This window comes from Theobroma cacao, chromosome 7 (genome assembly GCF_000208745.1).
Source record: "Theobroma cacao cultivar B97-61/B2 chromosome 7, Criollo_cocoa_genome_V2, whole genome shotgun sequence".
Taxonomy (NCBI): Eukaryota; Viridiplantae; Streptophyta; class Magnoliopsida; order Malvales; family Malvaceae; genus Theobroma; species Theobroma cacao.
Genome location: NC_030856.1, coordinates 6257459 through 6274225, shown reverse-complemented (window position 1 = coordinate 6274225; position 16767 = coordinate 6257459). Strand labels below are relative to the sequence as shown.

Below are 16767 nucleotides of genomic sequence, written 5' to 3'. Positions count from 1 at the left end.
TAATTAAACTCATCATTCACAAAACAATCTACTACAATATAAGGTAAAGAATAATCTATGCAAAGATGACTACATCCCCATGAGGCATGAGCAATTTGGAAACTCAATGAGTTCCATCAGACTAGACATTAAGCATTGCTCAAAAAAGAAAAATAAAAAAGGTTTGAGAGGATGCCCATCTGCTAGACAGCGGGTTGTATCTCCAAAGGGTTTGAAGTTTCTCCAGAAGGAACTTGAAGAAAACTAGTTCTTACTGCAAAATATGCACTCTTAAGATGGATATAAGGATGATTTTTCAGCCCAGCAGCAGTCCAACGATCCCGAGGATCCTTAGCAAAGCACCTCAGCAAGAAATTTTTCCCTAAGGCTGACATGTCTTGGGGTAAATTTGGTATGTAGTCTGTCAATGCAATCTTGGTCGCCAAGTCTTCATAAGTTCTGACAGATTCCCAAGGTGGATTCCCCGTCATCATCTCAACAATAACGCATCCTAGCGACCATATGTCCATAGCAGCAGTGATTTTCCCATCCCTGACAGATTCTGGTGACATGTAACGCGCGGTGCCTCGAAAAGCAAGCCCGGGAGGCCTTGTCGTTGGCTCATCTGAATCTCCAGGTTCCTTGGCTAAGCCAAAGTCAGCAATCTTCAGAGTACTAAGCGAATCGGGTTGATCAGAGGGATAAACAAGAATGTTTCCTGGTTTGAGATCACAGTGGACGTAACCTCTCTTATGAATATCATAAAGTCCTTCAAGTAACATTCTCGTATAGGAATTTACATGAGATTCTGGTATCTTACCACCATATTTTTTGATCAAATTCAGAAGATTCCCACCAGGAGCATAATCGAGAAGCAAGTTGTAACTCGGCTCCTCAGATTCAGTGGTCAGCAGATCAAAGCACTGAACAATGTTTGGGCAACCACGAAAGTGTTGAAGGATGCGGTATTCCTTGCAAAGTGAGGAGCGTGACGAAGGAGAAGAATGTTTAACAGCTAATACGCAAGAAACAGGGCTTATTATCTTCACCAAATGAACCTATGCCAAGATTCTTCAGTTTGCTCCATTGTATGCACGTACCATACTTAAATGAAAACCCTTCTGTTACTGCTACTGGACTAGAAGCCATGAAAGCCAGCCAACCAAAGCAAAAGGAGAAGAAACAGAGTTGAAGAAACTCTCTTAGAGCTTTCTTTGACTTCAGAACTGTAATATACATACCATGAAAGCCGAATTTGAGTCGGTTATGGGTTAATCCAACGGTAGCTCTAATATCATCTCTCAATATAAGTACCGATGGACTAAGGAAATCTAAGTGTTAGTGCCTTGTTAGGAAATTAGCGCGGTTACTCCAATTTTCTTGGAAGCTAATATTGTTACTCTATTGTTTTCTTCCATAACTCTTCAATATATTTAAAATAATTACATAATTAACATTTATATTATAGTCAAATGTTCAGTTTTATACCTAGAGTTAAGAAATATAAACTATGGTACTCCAATTTTATTTTCATTTATTTATTAAATTGCACATTTGACTAATTTGTAATTAATAAAAGAAAAGAAATTGTATGAGCTTGGGCCAAAACGAGAATGGGTTACAAGTTGGACCCAAACCTGCTATAAAAGTAAGACCTTTCCTTTCCCAACTTCTCTAGCTTCTTGTTTTTTTCCACCTCAGTCGAAAGCCTTCTCTCTCTCTACCTCTCGCGCACTGCAGTTTCTTAGGGTTAGGGTTTTTGAGTTAAGAGTCCCCAAAAATGCAAGGCATGGATCCAACGAAGAAAAGGAAGCTGGATGAAAACGGGATCGTTTCAACCCAATCGGAACCCGACCCGATCACCAAACTAACCCCACAAGACGGCCGCAAACTAATCGAGCGATTCTCGGTCGACCAACTCCTCGACATCCTCCAAGACGCCGTGTCTCGCCACGTGGACGTCCTTGCTGCTGTTCGATCTGTAGCCGACCAAGACCCGGCTCAACGGAAGCTCTTTATCCGCGGCTTGGGTTGGGATACTACCACTGACGGCCTCCGTTCACTTTTTTCCGTCTATGGGGAACTCGAGGAAGCGGTTGTTATTCTCGACAAGGCCACCGGGAAGTCGAAAGGGTATGGATTCGTTACGTTCAAGCACGTCGATGGTGCTTTGCTTGCTCTCAAAGAACCCAGTAAGAAAATCGACGGGAGAGTCACGGTGACGCAGTTGGCGGCCGCGGGGAATTCGGGGACTAATAATAACCCTGTGGATGTTCATATGAGAAAGATTTATGTAGCCAATGTGCCGTACGATATGCCGGCTGATAAGTTATTGGGTCATTTTGCTCAGTATGGGGAAATAGAAGAGGGTCCTTTGGGGTTCGATAAGCAGACCGGGAAATCAAGGGGATTTGCTCTTTTTGTTTATAAGACGGCGGAAGGGGCTCAGGCGGCATTGGTGGAGCCAGTGAAGAACATTGATGGGAGACAGATGAATTGTAAGTTGGCTATTGAAGGGAAAAAGGGGAAGCCGGGACAAGATGGGATGATGCAAAGTGGGGGTGGCGCTCCAGGCAATGCTGAGATGGGGATTGGAGGGCATGGGGGAGGATATGGTGGGCCTGGTGGACCTGGCGGTTTGGGTGGTTACGGTGGGTATTCTGCTGGGTTGCAAGGGCCGCCGGGTCCAATGGGCCAGCCTCATCACTTGAATTCATCAGGAGTTGGAGTGGGAGCTTTGAGTGGGAGTGGAGGAGGTGCTGGTAGTGGGGGGTATGGTTCTGGGCTTGGTGGGCTGTATGGTGGGTATGGTGCTCCTGGTTCAACTGGCTATGGGTTAAGTGGTGCTGGTGCGGGGAGTGGGTTGACTGGTGCTGGTGGAGGGTCTTCGTTGTATAGGTTGCCGCCAAGTTCTGTTGGGATGCCAACAGGTGGATATCCGGAGAGTGCTCATTATAGCTTGTCTTCGTCATCTGCTTTCCCTAGTCAGCATCACCAAGGAGCTGGGACATCCCCTGTGCCAAGAGTTCCACCTGGTGGAATGTATCCAAATGGACCACCTTTCTACTGAGGTAGTTCTCCTTGGTTTTGCATTCTTTGTTCTAATTTATTTATGTTACATTAGGCATTATGTGTTCTAATTTTGACTCTCCGGTGTTTAGTTCAGAATGACTTAATGTCTGTATTTGTGATTGCTAATGTGCTTTATTGTGGGTGTTTGTTCCTTGTATGTGATTGCTAGAAACTTTGGTTCTTTTCCAGCTTTGTTTTCTGAGTTGTGTTGCTCGTGTGCTATATGCTTGTATGGTTGTGTGCATTAGTGATTTTTCTTTTGCTTTGTGTCGGTTAAACTATATATAGTCACAATTTTTAGTGTTTTCAAATGGTTTTCCACTGTTGCATGTTAGCTTTACATCTTCTATATGCTCACATATTTCAACTTATGTATAGGTAACCTTATCTATGAGTGTCTGATGGTTGATTTTTATTTTTATTTTTTGTTTCAGTATGGCATCAAGGGTTCCTGCTTTGTGTGTTTACCCCTTATAGAGTGTCTTACCCCATATTGAAATACGTTATTCACCTTTCGAGTTCTGGTTTTTGAAAGACATATTAAGATCTATGTTTAATCATGTCTAAGAAATTTCTTTAGTAGGTTGTGAGTTTTACTGATTGCTGGCCTGAATGAATTATTGTGTTGATAAGAACAAACATTCCTGAGAACCTTTTTTAAATTGAAATGTTAGTAAGTGTGTATACATACAAGTGTTTTAAGTACACATGTTAAACTATTTTGGTTAATTTTACTTTAGTGATAATATTAAAGAACAAATTTTAATATTGAGATAAGATGAAATGTCCATCTGTGCAATCATTTTTCTTGTATGGTATCCATTTTATGCAGTTGTGTATCTCTCCCCTGGGAGTATTATTTAATAATATAATTCTGTACTGCCTATGAATGTACTCTTCATATGATTTGCATCATGGGGTAAGAAGATAAGAGTGAATTTCTAACTAGAATGGTGCCTCCTATTAGAAATTATTTCCTGTTCAACTTACCTTAAACATTTCATTTTTGTATAGTAGATTATATCTTTGGCATTCATCTTTCTTATGACTTTGTTTTTGGTAGCTTGGCATGGGCTTTTGCTGTTGATTTCCAACGTTAACTAATCTGGGGGAATATTCAACCCTTTAATTTCAAATGAAATTTGGATTTGCACTATTTGATGTTCCAAACTCTCTTTAGAAAAACTTTTCCATCACTATGGAGTTATTATGACTTTTACCAGTTGTATAGCATGATGATTTGTGATACTGTTTAGATATCTTTTTATATTTGATTTGGTACGATTGTGGCGGTAGCTTTTGCATTTGTGCTTGCTGTTTTTGTTTGTTTGACATGTGACAAAAGTCTGAGCTGATCCATTCAAGTAAGTGCAGTGTTTGTTTTTGTTTCACAAATTTTACTTCAAGACATTCCTTTAAGTTTCACAAGTTTTACTTCCAAGACATTCCTTTAAATTTGTGTTGACCTTTGTTTTGCTTGATGACGTGGAATGATGAATTGAGTTGTCAATGGGTGTTTGATTCAGGTTTATGACAGCTTGTTGGGCGCAGATGCTTTTTGTGGTTCTGGTGATTGCGTGAATGCAGACTATTTATACTCTGGCTTGATGAATGTATTAGCTGGGCTTTTTTACAGCCACTTCTCTTGATCTGAGCCTTTAAGATGTTAATTTCTTAGTGCTGGTTGGCAAAACTTGTGATCTAGACTAGTTTTCTATGTTTTATGAGGAACCTATTTTCCAGTGGGACCTTTTAGTCATTAGTATAGTTTTAATAATATAAGTAGTGACAAAATCTTTTGCCTATTTTTGCTAGTGTCTATGGTTGTTGCTGCATCTTCTCTACTTGGAAGTTTATTTCTATGTTCTTTGATATTGCTATTGATGTTAATTTTTCTATTATGTACTCTGATGGAATATATTAGAAACAAACATGCAGCTTAGTTATATTGAAATTAATTGTAGCTTTGTATTTTGATATGTAAATTAATGGATGTAGATAACTTGCTTCAAAATATATATATATATATATATTACCATCATTTTTATTATATAAATGAGTTTTACTGCATCAGCTAAATAATACCCATTTCCAATGTAATTAATTGCAATCTTGTTACAACTTTTGCTGTACCTAGCATAATGATGTGTTAAATTGCCACCAAAGATGTCTACAAGATTTTTGTGTCATCATTTTATTATTTAGTGGCAAGAGCTTTTGCTAGTCTTCCTCTGATGCTTTCTCAATGTGCTTATCATCAAGTGGAGGTGTTTCTAGTTTCCTGAAATGTGTATACAATTGGTGTTGTGGTGTTGTGCTCGCATAACATGGACTTTTGAGCGGTTCTTGTTTCACTGAAGAATCTAATGATGTGGGAGCAGCAAGTATCTCATTAAGTTTGCCGGTAATTTGTCGCTTATTTCTTTTAATTTAGTGCTGCTAATTGTTGAGTGTTGATGTACATAATTGACAGTTTGATTGTATTATCATCTGTTTGGCCTTAGTTGGGTTTTGTTGGCTTTGTAAATGAACTCTTGCTTTGACTTTACCGATTCATTGGTGACACTTTTACCACCATTTGCTGCAACTGTCTGTGGTGGCTGTCTTTGTTGGTCACCTTATGTTTTATTCGCAGTGGAGTAATGGACTGTGTGATCTGTTGTATTACAATAAAGTTAGGTGCCTTGATTGGTTATGCGGGAGACTGGTAGGGTAGCATTTAATTCCCCCTTCTCTTTTCTGGTGGTGGCTGTTCCTGCATCTAATGAATAGTTCTTTGTACATAATGAAAGTTTTGAGGTCTACTTGCTGTAACCAGGGTCAATGTACTATTGTAATGGATGTGATGTGTTTTTGAAAAGAATTTTCATTTGTGATATTCTTAGTAGCTGATTTTGATATCTGCGCCTATCCCATTCTCTTGGCATCTTCCTCTAAAAGGAACTTCTTGTTGCGAATGATCTGAATGGTTTTCAGTGGTTTTGTTGAAAACTTTTTAACCCTAATTTTGATTTGTTCATACCAAATTATGCCTCAAATGCAATTTGCGGATTGAATTGTGCAAAATAGGCTTGTTTCTTTGTTGACTGTAAATTTCTTCTCTTGAGATGTTAAATTTAGCTTTTGGAAATTAGGAGTAGTTGTGCGTGGTTTCATAAATTGATGAAAAATGAGGCTATTTGGTCAAAGATGTCTGGGATTTCATCTAGTTTTTGAGCCAACTACTCAAAGAAGTCCTGGTTTAAGGACATAATCATATAATTAGTTTCATTGTTATCCACTTTGGATTTTTCCATTTGTCTATCTAGGTTGCTTTCAAGAATATTTTTACTGTTTGAGTAAACAGGAGCATAATTCGCCTCTCTCTCTTCTTTTATTGTTGGGTAGTCAAGTTGTATGTCTGACATCTTTTTGTGGTGTTGGGTGGAATTGATGCTCTGATTCTATGCTAACTGGCGTTGGTATCTTCTTTTCTCCGCTATGTTTTTTCTTTTTTTTTTTGACCTCTTGCTGTGGAACACTGAGAGGATAAACCCAACCCCAAAGATAAGATGGAAGCAGCATGAGCATCCACAGCACTCAAATGAAGCAAACAGCGAGAGAAGATAGAGGATACGGCCGTTAGTCTCTGCCGGGACCAAATCAAGATTAGATAGTGCTACCTATACATGAGCCTGCCAACTATATACCGGAGAAACTGTCAGGTGGTGGTTAGCTGGTGTAAAGAACATGCAATTGTACCCCAGAACCCACGAAAATTTGTGATGAAAATTCTTTACTTAACCTTAATGGTTGTAGTTGTCTTGTACTATATGCGAATCAAAAGTGGGGCAGGGGATCAAAAGATTTCCTTTTCTCAGCTTTTTACCCCTTAATCTCAACTTTCCAGCAATGAGTTTTGGGTTGGAGAAAAAGTGTAAACATCTGACAATTTCCAATGATTCCAAGTCTCACGTTTACATTATCTTTTGTCAAACCATGGAGAATTGTGGACCAAAATGGATAGAGACTCAACAAAATGTAACTCCTAAGATAAGGAGTAGTTGGCCTGTATTTAGGAACTAGAAAGGGATTGGGTTTATCAAGTTGTGTATGTTGGAAGAGGCAACTCTTCCTGCTTATTCTTGAGTCAAGTCTACCCTTTTTAAGATCTATACGCATAAACCGAAAGCAATGATAATGATATTTGTAGTAGTTATGTATTAATACCTTTTTAAGGTCTTTACGCATAAACCGAAAGCAATGATAATGATATTTGTAGTAGTTATGTATTAATAGCCGACAGTAATTAGCTTGGGAATGTGTAATGGCAATGGTGCTGATAGTGATGGTACTTAACAAATTGTATGATAAATCACAAATGATTAAGGTAATGATGGTAACATAATTTACTTCATCAACAAGACAAGATTACATTTGAGTAATTGCAAAAAGGGTTTCCGAATATGAATAATTTCTTAAGTTTCAAAACATTATCTTATCTTATATAGTACTATATAACAATTGTGGATCATTCTATCTGAAGATCAAAGATCGTAGGTTGACCAATGCAAGTTTTGTCCAAAGAACAAAAAACCAGGTTGGGACACCAATTTGGGTTATATTTAAGTATTTTGGTATTTTTAAATTTTATCTAAAAATTTGTTTAATGGCCATATTTTGTTATTTCTAGTAAATTTTACATATTAACACATGAACTTTCCTACAAACAATATAAAGAAGATACTATTTATGCTTTAATTTACAGTGACAATATTTTTTTAATACTTTATGAAATTATAAGAAGAAAGATTTTCTTGATTTATAAAGGTATTATATGTCATGAGTTGGAATTTAAACTCAATCTCCTGCTGGCTTAAATTCTGAAAATAGGATTTAAATAGGCCTATAAATCACGAGTCCACGTCCAATCCAAAAAGCATGCCTAATAGGTGATGACAGATTCATTTTTATACACCAAAACTCACCTTATTTCTTAATAATATGAGATCTATAACATTCTACCTTATCTAATTGTGCAATGCCCTCATTGCATTGGTTGACATTCTAACATACTCGATTGTACAATACCTTTATTACAATGACTTTTTACTTATAAAAGAGAGACCTTTACATTAATTCAGGTTTACATTGACCTTTATATCTCTAATGGGATCTCACATTAGTGGCCTTAACTCTTAAAATAGAACTTAAATAAACTTGTAAATTACAAGATCATTTTTTTAATTTAAAAAACATATCAAATAGATGATGAAAGACTCATATTTATATACTTAAAACTCACACTATATTTTTTTAAATTGGGATCCATAACATTACAAACATGTCTTTTATTTCTAAAATATTCATAAAATTATGATATGCAAATTTTTATTTTTTATTGAAATTTAATTTAAATTGTGTGTACCAAAAACTTAAAAAATATATAAAAAGGAAAAAGGAGAAAACGGTGCGGTTCACCGATTAATGACTAGTAAATTACTACTAAAACCCCTCCGTTCTGGCCTCACAAAACCCCGTCTCTCTCTATATCTCTCTGTCTCCAACTTCTGTTGATCAACAACCACCTTCATCCGCCGCCTGCTCCGGCCGCCAGTAAGCCGCCCTGCCTTCTCTTTCTTCTTTTTCTCTATCTGGGTTTTTCTTTATATTACTCAATCTTAGTATATATTATTGAGTAAAAGTTCATAAAAATTCGAAACTTTTCAGGAATTTGGTTTCTCTTCCTATATAAGTAAGTATCTATGTGTATATTTGTATATTGATGTAACATCAATTTTTTTTTATATTGAAAACCGCTAATAATTCTATAAAAATTCAAATTTTTGGATGATTTTCTAACTCTCTGTATGTGCATGATACATGCATGTCTTCATGTATGTATATATGTATGTATGTAAGTGAAAAAGTGATATACATTTGTCATTCCCTTTTCCTTGGGAAAGTAATAGAAAAGAAAAAAAAATTCTATTTTTATGGCATGTTTGGTTGTACTTGAGAGGAAGAAAGGGAAACAGTTTTCTCTTTGCTGTTGTTTTAGAGTGAAGATACTTGTGGGTAACTAAAAATTGTCCATAAAAACTGATGAAAACTGGGGAAATAACAAAAAGTTGTTCTTAGTTTTCCTGAAAGTTGTTTCTTTTGAGATGGTTAGTCATGGGGGTGTTGTGATTTTGAGTACTACAAGCTGTTATTAATATGGGATTGATAAACCTGGGGGTGGATTTTTCTTTCCTGATAAAATAACTTGTGGGGTGAGTGAAATAAAATGCGCTTTTCATCACTCTGTTTTTAGTTAGTATGATGAATTATCAATACTTTGATTGCAATCATAATGATTGTAAAGACATTGTGCAAATCTATTCCCACTTTTTCATTGACATTTAGTCTGCTCTAACTTACCTCCTATGAAGCTTTTCTGAGCGCAGATGTTGATGGTATTATTTGTCTAGATTGCTTTTCTTTTCTTCAAGTTTTCTGAGTGTTCACTACAATTTGTAGCTTTCATCAGGCTAATTTAATGATCCGGGGGCAGGAGTAAGGCATATACCTGTTACAAAAACTGAGGTATATGTGACATTGACTCTGACATTTTGACATAGCTCAGTGATGGATTTCAAATTTAAAGGTATAGGCTGGGTGGGGGGCATTTACCAGAAGTTTGAAACACTGTGCAATGAGGTGGATAATATTGTCAGCCAGGTATAAATTCTTTGATTCCATTATGAGGGAAGCAGTTCTCTGTTTCCTCCCATCTTCATCTGCCATGCTGTGGTATCCCTTGGCTTAATGAAATTATGGGCAATCAGTTGTACTTGTACTTTATGCAAACAATCTTGGCTGGAAAATCTTTCATAATCTTGTAAATGGTTTTATCTGTAGGACACTGTCAAATATGTTGAAAACCAGGCACAAAGTGTGGGTAAAAACATGAAGAGATTTTATTCTGATGTCATACATGATATATTGCCTCCTTTAAAACATGAGGGTCAAGGAGTGGCTTTAAAAAAAAGTGCCACAATTGATGTCTATGTTAAATCAAAGGCTGCTATTGAGGAAGATCACATAGACACTATTGGTAAGCTAGCACATGTTGAGCCTGTTGCAGTTGATCCTATTGAAAAACAGCTTGATCATGCTTCGAATGACCTTTGCCTTTCAGACCAACTTAGTACTCCAATTTCTGTTGATGCCCATGAGGGGGCAGAGTCTCACATAATATCAGGACAAGTTAGTGATGATTTGAAAAATACAGTGAATATTGAAGAAAATTTCATAATGGAGAAAAAATCGGCATCTGAGGTACTAGAATTGATTTCTCCTAGCAAGGAAGAACCCCTTGGAGCTTCATTGGGGAATGAGGTCATCGATTGTAGTGATAAAAATTCATGTGGGGTTGTGGGTGAAGTTTCTCTTACCTTGTCAGTTCATGATTTGGAGTTTCAATCCTCTCAAAGGGAGGGAACTGTTAACAATAATGTTGCAGTTGATGTGGTCAACAAACAGCTTGATTGTGCTTTCAGTGAGCTATGTCTTGTAGACCAACTAGGTAACCCTAATTCTGCAGAGTCCCTTTTGAGGACAGAATACGTTACTTCAGAACGAGTTGCTGAAGTTCTGAAAGATACAAACCCTGAAGTGAACAGAGAAGAAAATGACACTCTGGAAAAGCCTTCAGTATCTGAGGTGTCAGAGTTGATCTCTCCTGCTGAGAAAGAATCCTGTGGAGCTTCATTATTGAGCAAGTTAACTGATTGTAATGATAAAGAACCTTGTTGGGTTGAAGCTGAGGTTTCTCCTTCAACTTCAGTTCATGATGTGACAAAGCCTTCTGCATCTGATGTTTTGGAGTTGATCTCTCCTGTTGAGGAAGAATCTTTTGGAGCTTCAATGGGGCATGAGTTTGTTAATTGTAATGGTAAAAATTCATGTGTGGTTCTCGCTGAGGTTTCTCCTGCAACTTTAGTTTGTGGTGGCCAAGATGCAAGAATAGTTAAGAATGACTTTGCAGATGACTCTGAGTTTGTCTCAGATGCTTCAGGTGGTATTACTTCTTCCAAAGTCACATGGTCTGAGAAAAATATGGCAGAGGTTGGAGTTGATTCTTCTTGTGGTTCAGTATTGAAGGAATTGCATGAGAATTCGCCTGTAAACTTTCTTGCGGAAGCATTAGTTAATCATGATCCTGTTGATGTGGCTGGGTTGGTTTCTCACAATGTGCCTTCATCTTCCATGTTGACCCCACTTCTATCCAATGAGAAAAAGTTGATGGGGGCAGTATCAATTTCGTCTAGTAATGACCTGTCCATGGAATCACTTGGTTAGTATGCTGTTCTTTTGTAATCATAAGCATATATTTTGTTTCCTTATAAGTTAGTTTTAATCTCACTTGTAATTTGGCAGAAAATGATGGGTCCAGAACTGTTAATGGTATAAAGTATCTGACTGGAATATCAGGAAACAAAAATGTTTATTTTGGTGGTGAATCTACTCAACTTCAGGCATTAGATTCTTCTGATATTGGTATGTGAGCAAGATGCATAACTTGATAGCCTTCTTCTCTGCCCTCTTGTTAAGTGTGTTACTCTGTCCTCAACTTTATTAATGTCAAATGTCAATAGCAGTAGTTGTAATTATGATATCAATAATGATGATAGTGGAGATGCAAACGGTACAATTTCAACCTTGCATGACATAATAATAATACAGATGTTTAACCTTCAGAAACTAGCTTTCTTTACATCAGTGGGCTTTTTCTGTCAATTGGGATATAAGGCCACTCTATGTCCTGTTATTTAATAATATAACTTTAAAAGTAAAGTTTCTGGAAAAAATATGTGGCTAATATATTTAAATGGTTCAGTCATTTAGCAATGTGATCATAACGACTTTCAAAATAATCACATATGCATGTGTTTCTAAAGTGTGAAGCACTAGTCTTTGCCAATGATAAATGATTTCCTTAACCTTGTGCATTTTTGAAGGACTTGGTTTGCACCATACACTAAAAATTTCTGTTTTAATATTAGAGCTTTTGATGTCCTTATTGGACTGAAAGAACTGTTGACCAGCGAACTTTAACCAATCCTTGACCTTCTTTAATTTTTAAAACCATACACAGGACCTATAAATGATTCCACTGATGATGTCATAATTTCTTCCATGGAGACCATTGAATTGTCCGACGAGGTGAAGCTTGAGGATAGCTGTGTCATTATTGATAGTACTGCTCTTTATGCTGTCTCTCGTATAATGAGAAAACACAGATCATACAAGGTTCCTCTCTCTCTCTTTCTCTCTCTCTCTCTCTCTCTCTCTCTCTCTCTCTCACACACACACACACACACACACACACGTAGAGTCACATGCATTGACATCTTACTTTTCAACATGAGAAAATGTTATAGCAATTCGCCAAATGAATTTTCTGGTTACTCAGTATCAAAACATTCTTGGTGAATAAGTTGTTCACAATGAGCAATATTCACAATGCAATTAGAAAGTTGATAATATGGTACTCTCTATATACAAGTTATTTGCCAAGCATTTGAAATACTTACAATTTGATAGTGGTAGTTACTTTATTCATTTTCTTTTCTTTTTGTTTTTGTGAAGGAGCTAATGCAATTGAATTTTGTTTCAATTTTGCGGGAACCATTAGCAACAATTAATGGTGCTTTTAGATTAAAAACCAAAAATAGATAATCTTCACCAAGATTCTGAAATGGAAGGATTTAGAAGTTAATGCTACATCAATTGAAATATATGGTTGAAGAAAGGGAAGTTAGAAATGAGGAATACTTGGTATGTGGAGGCCAACTATCTGTTTGAGACGTACATTTGTATATAGATGAACTCTAAGCTCTTTTTGTGTTATGGTTTACATAAATAGGACACAATTTGGATATCATATGCCATATCTAATAGCTTATTTATCTTCTATAATCTTTAGCTAATTTGATTTGCCTGCTGCTTTTTTTATTCGCTTTCAATAGAAAAGGATTCAGGACGCATTAACCTCAAAAACAAGGCTGGCAAAGGAGTATGAGCAACTAGCAATTTGGTTTGGAGATGCGGACATGGGATCAAACCAAGATTTTTTACAAACTCAACGACCATCTTCCTCCACCACACCCTCGGAGTGCAAAAGTCTGCAAACAGAACTTGTATGTGATTCCGAGTGGGAACTCCTCTAAGTAAATAAAGAAATTAGGTTGGCTGGCTTCAACCGGATTCATTCTCGAGCCTTTTGCTTGTGCCATAGGAATGAATTATACTGTGAATAATCATGTTCAAAGTTCCACATTCTGTAAAGGTATTTACAAATAAAAGGGCGGTTAACCCTTCTGTCTTGTAAATGAAATAGTTTGTCATAAGTGCAGCAACATTTCACTTTTAACAGTACATATTATTTATATATCTCTCTCTCTTATACATATTGAGTAGCCTAGAGCCATTTTTTTTTCTTACAATTAAGCTTGATAGCCCTCTTGTTAATGAAAAGAATGAAATCGATGCCAATCACTAATTGTGGTATCAGTATTCATGCTTCTTTTTTTAGAAGCAATACTATTTTGGGGTTGTCCTGCCGAGGTTACAAAAAGTTTTGGTAACTCTGCAACAAATATGCAAACAAAATCTCATTCCATGTGTCAGGTACTCCCGGTAAGCACCAGTGAATGCAATCAGCAAAATTTTTTGGGTCAGCTCTCTGTTCCTTTGTCAAGAGTCTGCCCCTTCGTTCCCCAAAAACTGTTGTATGAGCATCTTTCCTGTATTCTGACAATTGGGTGATGTTCAAAAATGTGACATTGATTTTAAGTTCTTGTAAGATATCACGAATTATATCCATGATAGCTAGATTAGACCCTGTGCCCCAATATGAACCTTGGATCGGGTAAGACTCATTGAAGCAGTTATCGTTACTGCCTGGCTTCCATTCCCAACTCCTACAAAAGAAAATTTTACAATAATTACAAGTTTTTTTTCCCACTTTTGTGTTGTTCTCCTAACTAAAAGAGAGGTTTAAGCAAAAATGGAAAATAGAGAGACTGGGCGTTGCTAGTTAAAGCCTTTAGCTCAGATGTAATGTCATGCAAGCAGTAAAACTCACCACAAGTGTGTTGGGGACATACTCATGAAGAAGACCCTTTGTAAATGAGGATTAATGTTGGATTCTAGCCAATTCGCCCAAGTTTCCAATGCAATTCTGTAAGCTGTGGTGACATTGTATTCTTCGACATTGTCTACGGATCCGTAGCTGAAAGCAAATAACCAGAAAAAAGAAACTATTACCTTCTGTCAGGTTCCAAAATTTCTCCTCAATTTGAGAAGTTTCACAGCATAGAAAGTTCCCAGTTTCCTTTTCCTGCCCCATGTTTTGACAGAGTTTAGGATTTTATGCCACAACTACTATGATGTCTTCAGTTTATTCTATGCTGTTCAAAAAAGCACCAACTGGTTGAAATTCCATGGCAGCTTATGACAGAAAAAAACTTATGCATGATTCAAAACTATTATTAGGTCTAGTATAACCTGGTTGATGTGCATATCTACTGAAATGCTTGGAAGAAAAGAACAGAAACTAGAGAGAAAGTGGTAGCCAATACTTACGTAGCGTTGATCTGAGGTCTGTACATCCACCATACATAACTCTCAAATACTAAAACATCAACTCCTTCCCAGCTCTTGCCATGTTTAGATATGGAGTCAAGGTTGACCAGCCGTTTTAGTACAGTATGATTCGTTGCATGATCTGAATTAGATTCCACAATGAATGGAGCCCAATAGTACTCAATTGATGCATTGTACTCCTGAAATCAAATCCGGAAATATTCCCAAGTTTATCAGAGGCAAACACAATCCAAAATCTGAAAAACTTGGGAACTATAATCAATGGGGATGAAGGTTGAGAACCTTTGCTTTAAAGATCTTCCTAGGAGGAATTCTCTGAAAGGATTTCTTCCCTTTGGGAATCACAGATTGTACCAAACAGACCATTGATTCAAATTGGGCTCTCTGAACTGAATCTCCTATAAACATCAATCTTTTGTCCCTCAAAATGTCCAATAGCTTCAGTGGATCAAACCTGGAAGATCACAGAACATTTTAGATGCTGACAGCACAACGTTAGATAGTATCCGAATGCCTTATTTACTTTCAATGCAAGAACTTATTTTCTACAATAAAACCATCACATCAATGGGATAAACTATGTAACATAAATATTATAGGTGGTATATCTATTTGCTTTTGCATTAATAGATAATAGGATAAATTTATCATAACGACCAAGAACATTGTTATAGATAGTCTTAGTTAGGCCTCCCAAAGTAAAGCATCTGGATCCGCCAATGTATATGTTGCTTTGACAGTATTTTTCCTAATGCACCTATATCAGACAGATATCAAGATACCCTAAGGAGGATACAGATCCCAGGTGTGACCCTCCAAATAGAAAGGGTAGTCTGTATCTGAGTTCAAGCAGTATAGGCAAAGGAGATAGAATCAAATTCTTGCACAGGAACATACCTTGGTAGTTTGCATGCATTAGGCTGCCACCTCCAGTTTTGGTAGAAAGAATCAGGCCTGCCATTTTTCAGACAAGTAGTCTGCTTAACCAAGTAAGGGCAGCTATTTTCTTTATAAAGAGGATATGACACATTGTCCCACACCCATTGCCCTTCAAACAGATTGCAACTATCATCCATCCGATCTTCTGGCAAAACAAAAACTGATTTCCTTTGCTTCTCTGGCTTGCCATAAAACTGAAAAACATAGCTTCTGCCACTCTTCAAGCTGTCAAAGACTAGTTGTGCAGTTCCTAGCACAAGCAGGGAAGCTAATAAAACAGGAAACAGTGATTGGATCCTTGCTGCAGATTGTGTCTTCATTGAGCCTTAGAGGATGAGAAATTTTTGTTGTACTTCCTTTTAGCTCATATGTTAGTTACAGTTCTCAATGTATTTGTAGGCTTGTCTTGAAACTTAAGCATCTGAACAAAAAAACAGAAAAATACTCCATGTACCCACCAGTTGTTAGGACCGAGTTTAGGTAGCAGGTTAAGATATTCAAGTCTTCCGCAACAGTTAGAAGTTTATCATCACGAAGGAAAGTGGGTTTTCATTAAAAGAAAAAGGGAATTTGCCTCCTCCCCACTCCCAACAGAGAATTATATTTCTTTCTAATTTCTGTACTTTAAAAAAGGTGCAGCATCATACTCCCCAAACTAGACAATGAACATCAGTTGTTGGTAGCTTTGAGTTTGCTGATTCATAATTTACAATCTTTCATCCTTTCAGATCCTTTGGATCGTGACACTTTGGGGTTGGATAACAGATTCAAGTGGAAACTTGAATGATGGATTAAGGCTAATAATTGCTTCTGATCTATTTTTAGAAGTCATGGCTGAACTGACTGCTTTTGGTCAGTTGGTCATAAATCCATGTGTGCCTGTCCTTGTCAATTAAAGTTAGTAAGACCCTGTTTTAGCCTCTCTATTAATTGTAAAACACCCTTGCACCTAACCAATTTTCAAGATAATTGCATTTATGAAACAAGATTATTTGAATTTATTTAAAGGAAAATCAAACTGAAACTCTTATTGTGCCCTGCAATTTGGGCAATCTGCTACAATTTGTTGCATATAGAGTTGGAAAATAAAAGAAAAAAAAATACAAACATGAGTAGATTAATATACAATCTGAAAAACTCATT

At 36.9% G+C, this 16767-nt stretch overlaps 4 protein-coding genes across 6 annotated transcripts; 2 read left to right on the top strand and 2 right to left on the bottom strand.

Annotated features, from left to right (window-relative positions):
• On the bottom strand, positions 183-1128 carry LOC18594143 (mitogen-activated protein kinase kinase kinase NPK1). The gene is made up of 2 exons (XM_018124262.1): positions 1080-1128; positions 183-994 (listed from the first exon to the last, which is right to left on the bottom strand). The coding sequence occupies exons 1-2, from the start codon at positions 1126-1128 to the stop codon at positions 183-185; spliced, it is 861 nt and encodes a 286-aa protein (XP_017979751.1).
• On the top strand, positions 1660-4858 carry LOC18594142 (UBP1-associated protein 2C). Its single transcript, XM_007021614.2, has 2 exons — positions 1660-3050; positions 4578-4858. Exon 1 carries the CDS (start codon positions 1760-1762, stop codon positions 3047-3049), a length of 1290 nt encoding a protein of 429 aa, XP_007021676.2. The 5' UTR covers positions 1660-1759; the 3' UTR covers position 3050; positions 4578-4858.
• LOC18594140 lies at positions 8552-13485 on the top strand. 3 transcript variants are annotated; one of them, XM_018125202.1, is made up of 6 exons: positions 8552-8646; positions 9563-9753; positions 9934-11371; positions 11455-11574; positions 12173-12327; positions 13047-13485. In XM_018125202.1, exons 2-6 carry the CDS (start codon positions 9661-9663, stop codon positions 13245-13247), a joined length of 2007 nt encoding a protein of 668 aa, XP_017980691.1. In that variant the 5' UTR covers positions 8552-8646; positions 9563-9660; the 3' UTR covers positions 13248-13485. The 3 variants fall into 3 exon arrangements, with proteins under 3 accessions (XP_017980691.1, XP_017980689.1, XP_017980690.1); XM_018125200.1 differs by having other exon boundaries at positions 9553-9753; XM_018125201.1 differs by lacking the exon at positions 8552-8646 and adding an exon at positions 8761-8785 and having other exon boundaries at positions 9553-9753.
• Positions 13429-16095, bottom strand: LOC18594139 (protein trichome birefringence-like 31). The gene is made up of 5 exons (XM_018125203.1): positions 15583-16095; positions 14968-15139; positions 14665-14864; positions 14165-14311; positions 13429-14000 (listed from the first exon to the last, which is right to left on the bottom strand). The coding sequence occupies exons 1-5, from the start codon at positions 15942-15944 to the stop codon at positions 13646-13648; spliced, it is 1236 nt and encodes a 411-aa protein (XP_017980692.1). The 5' UTR covers positions 15945-16095; the 3' UTR covers positions 13429-13645.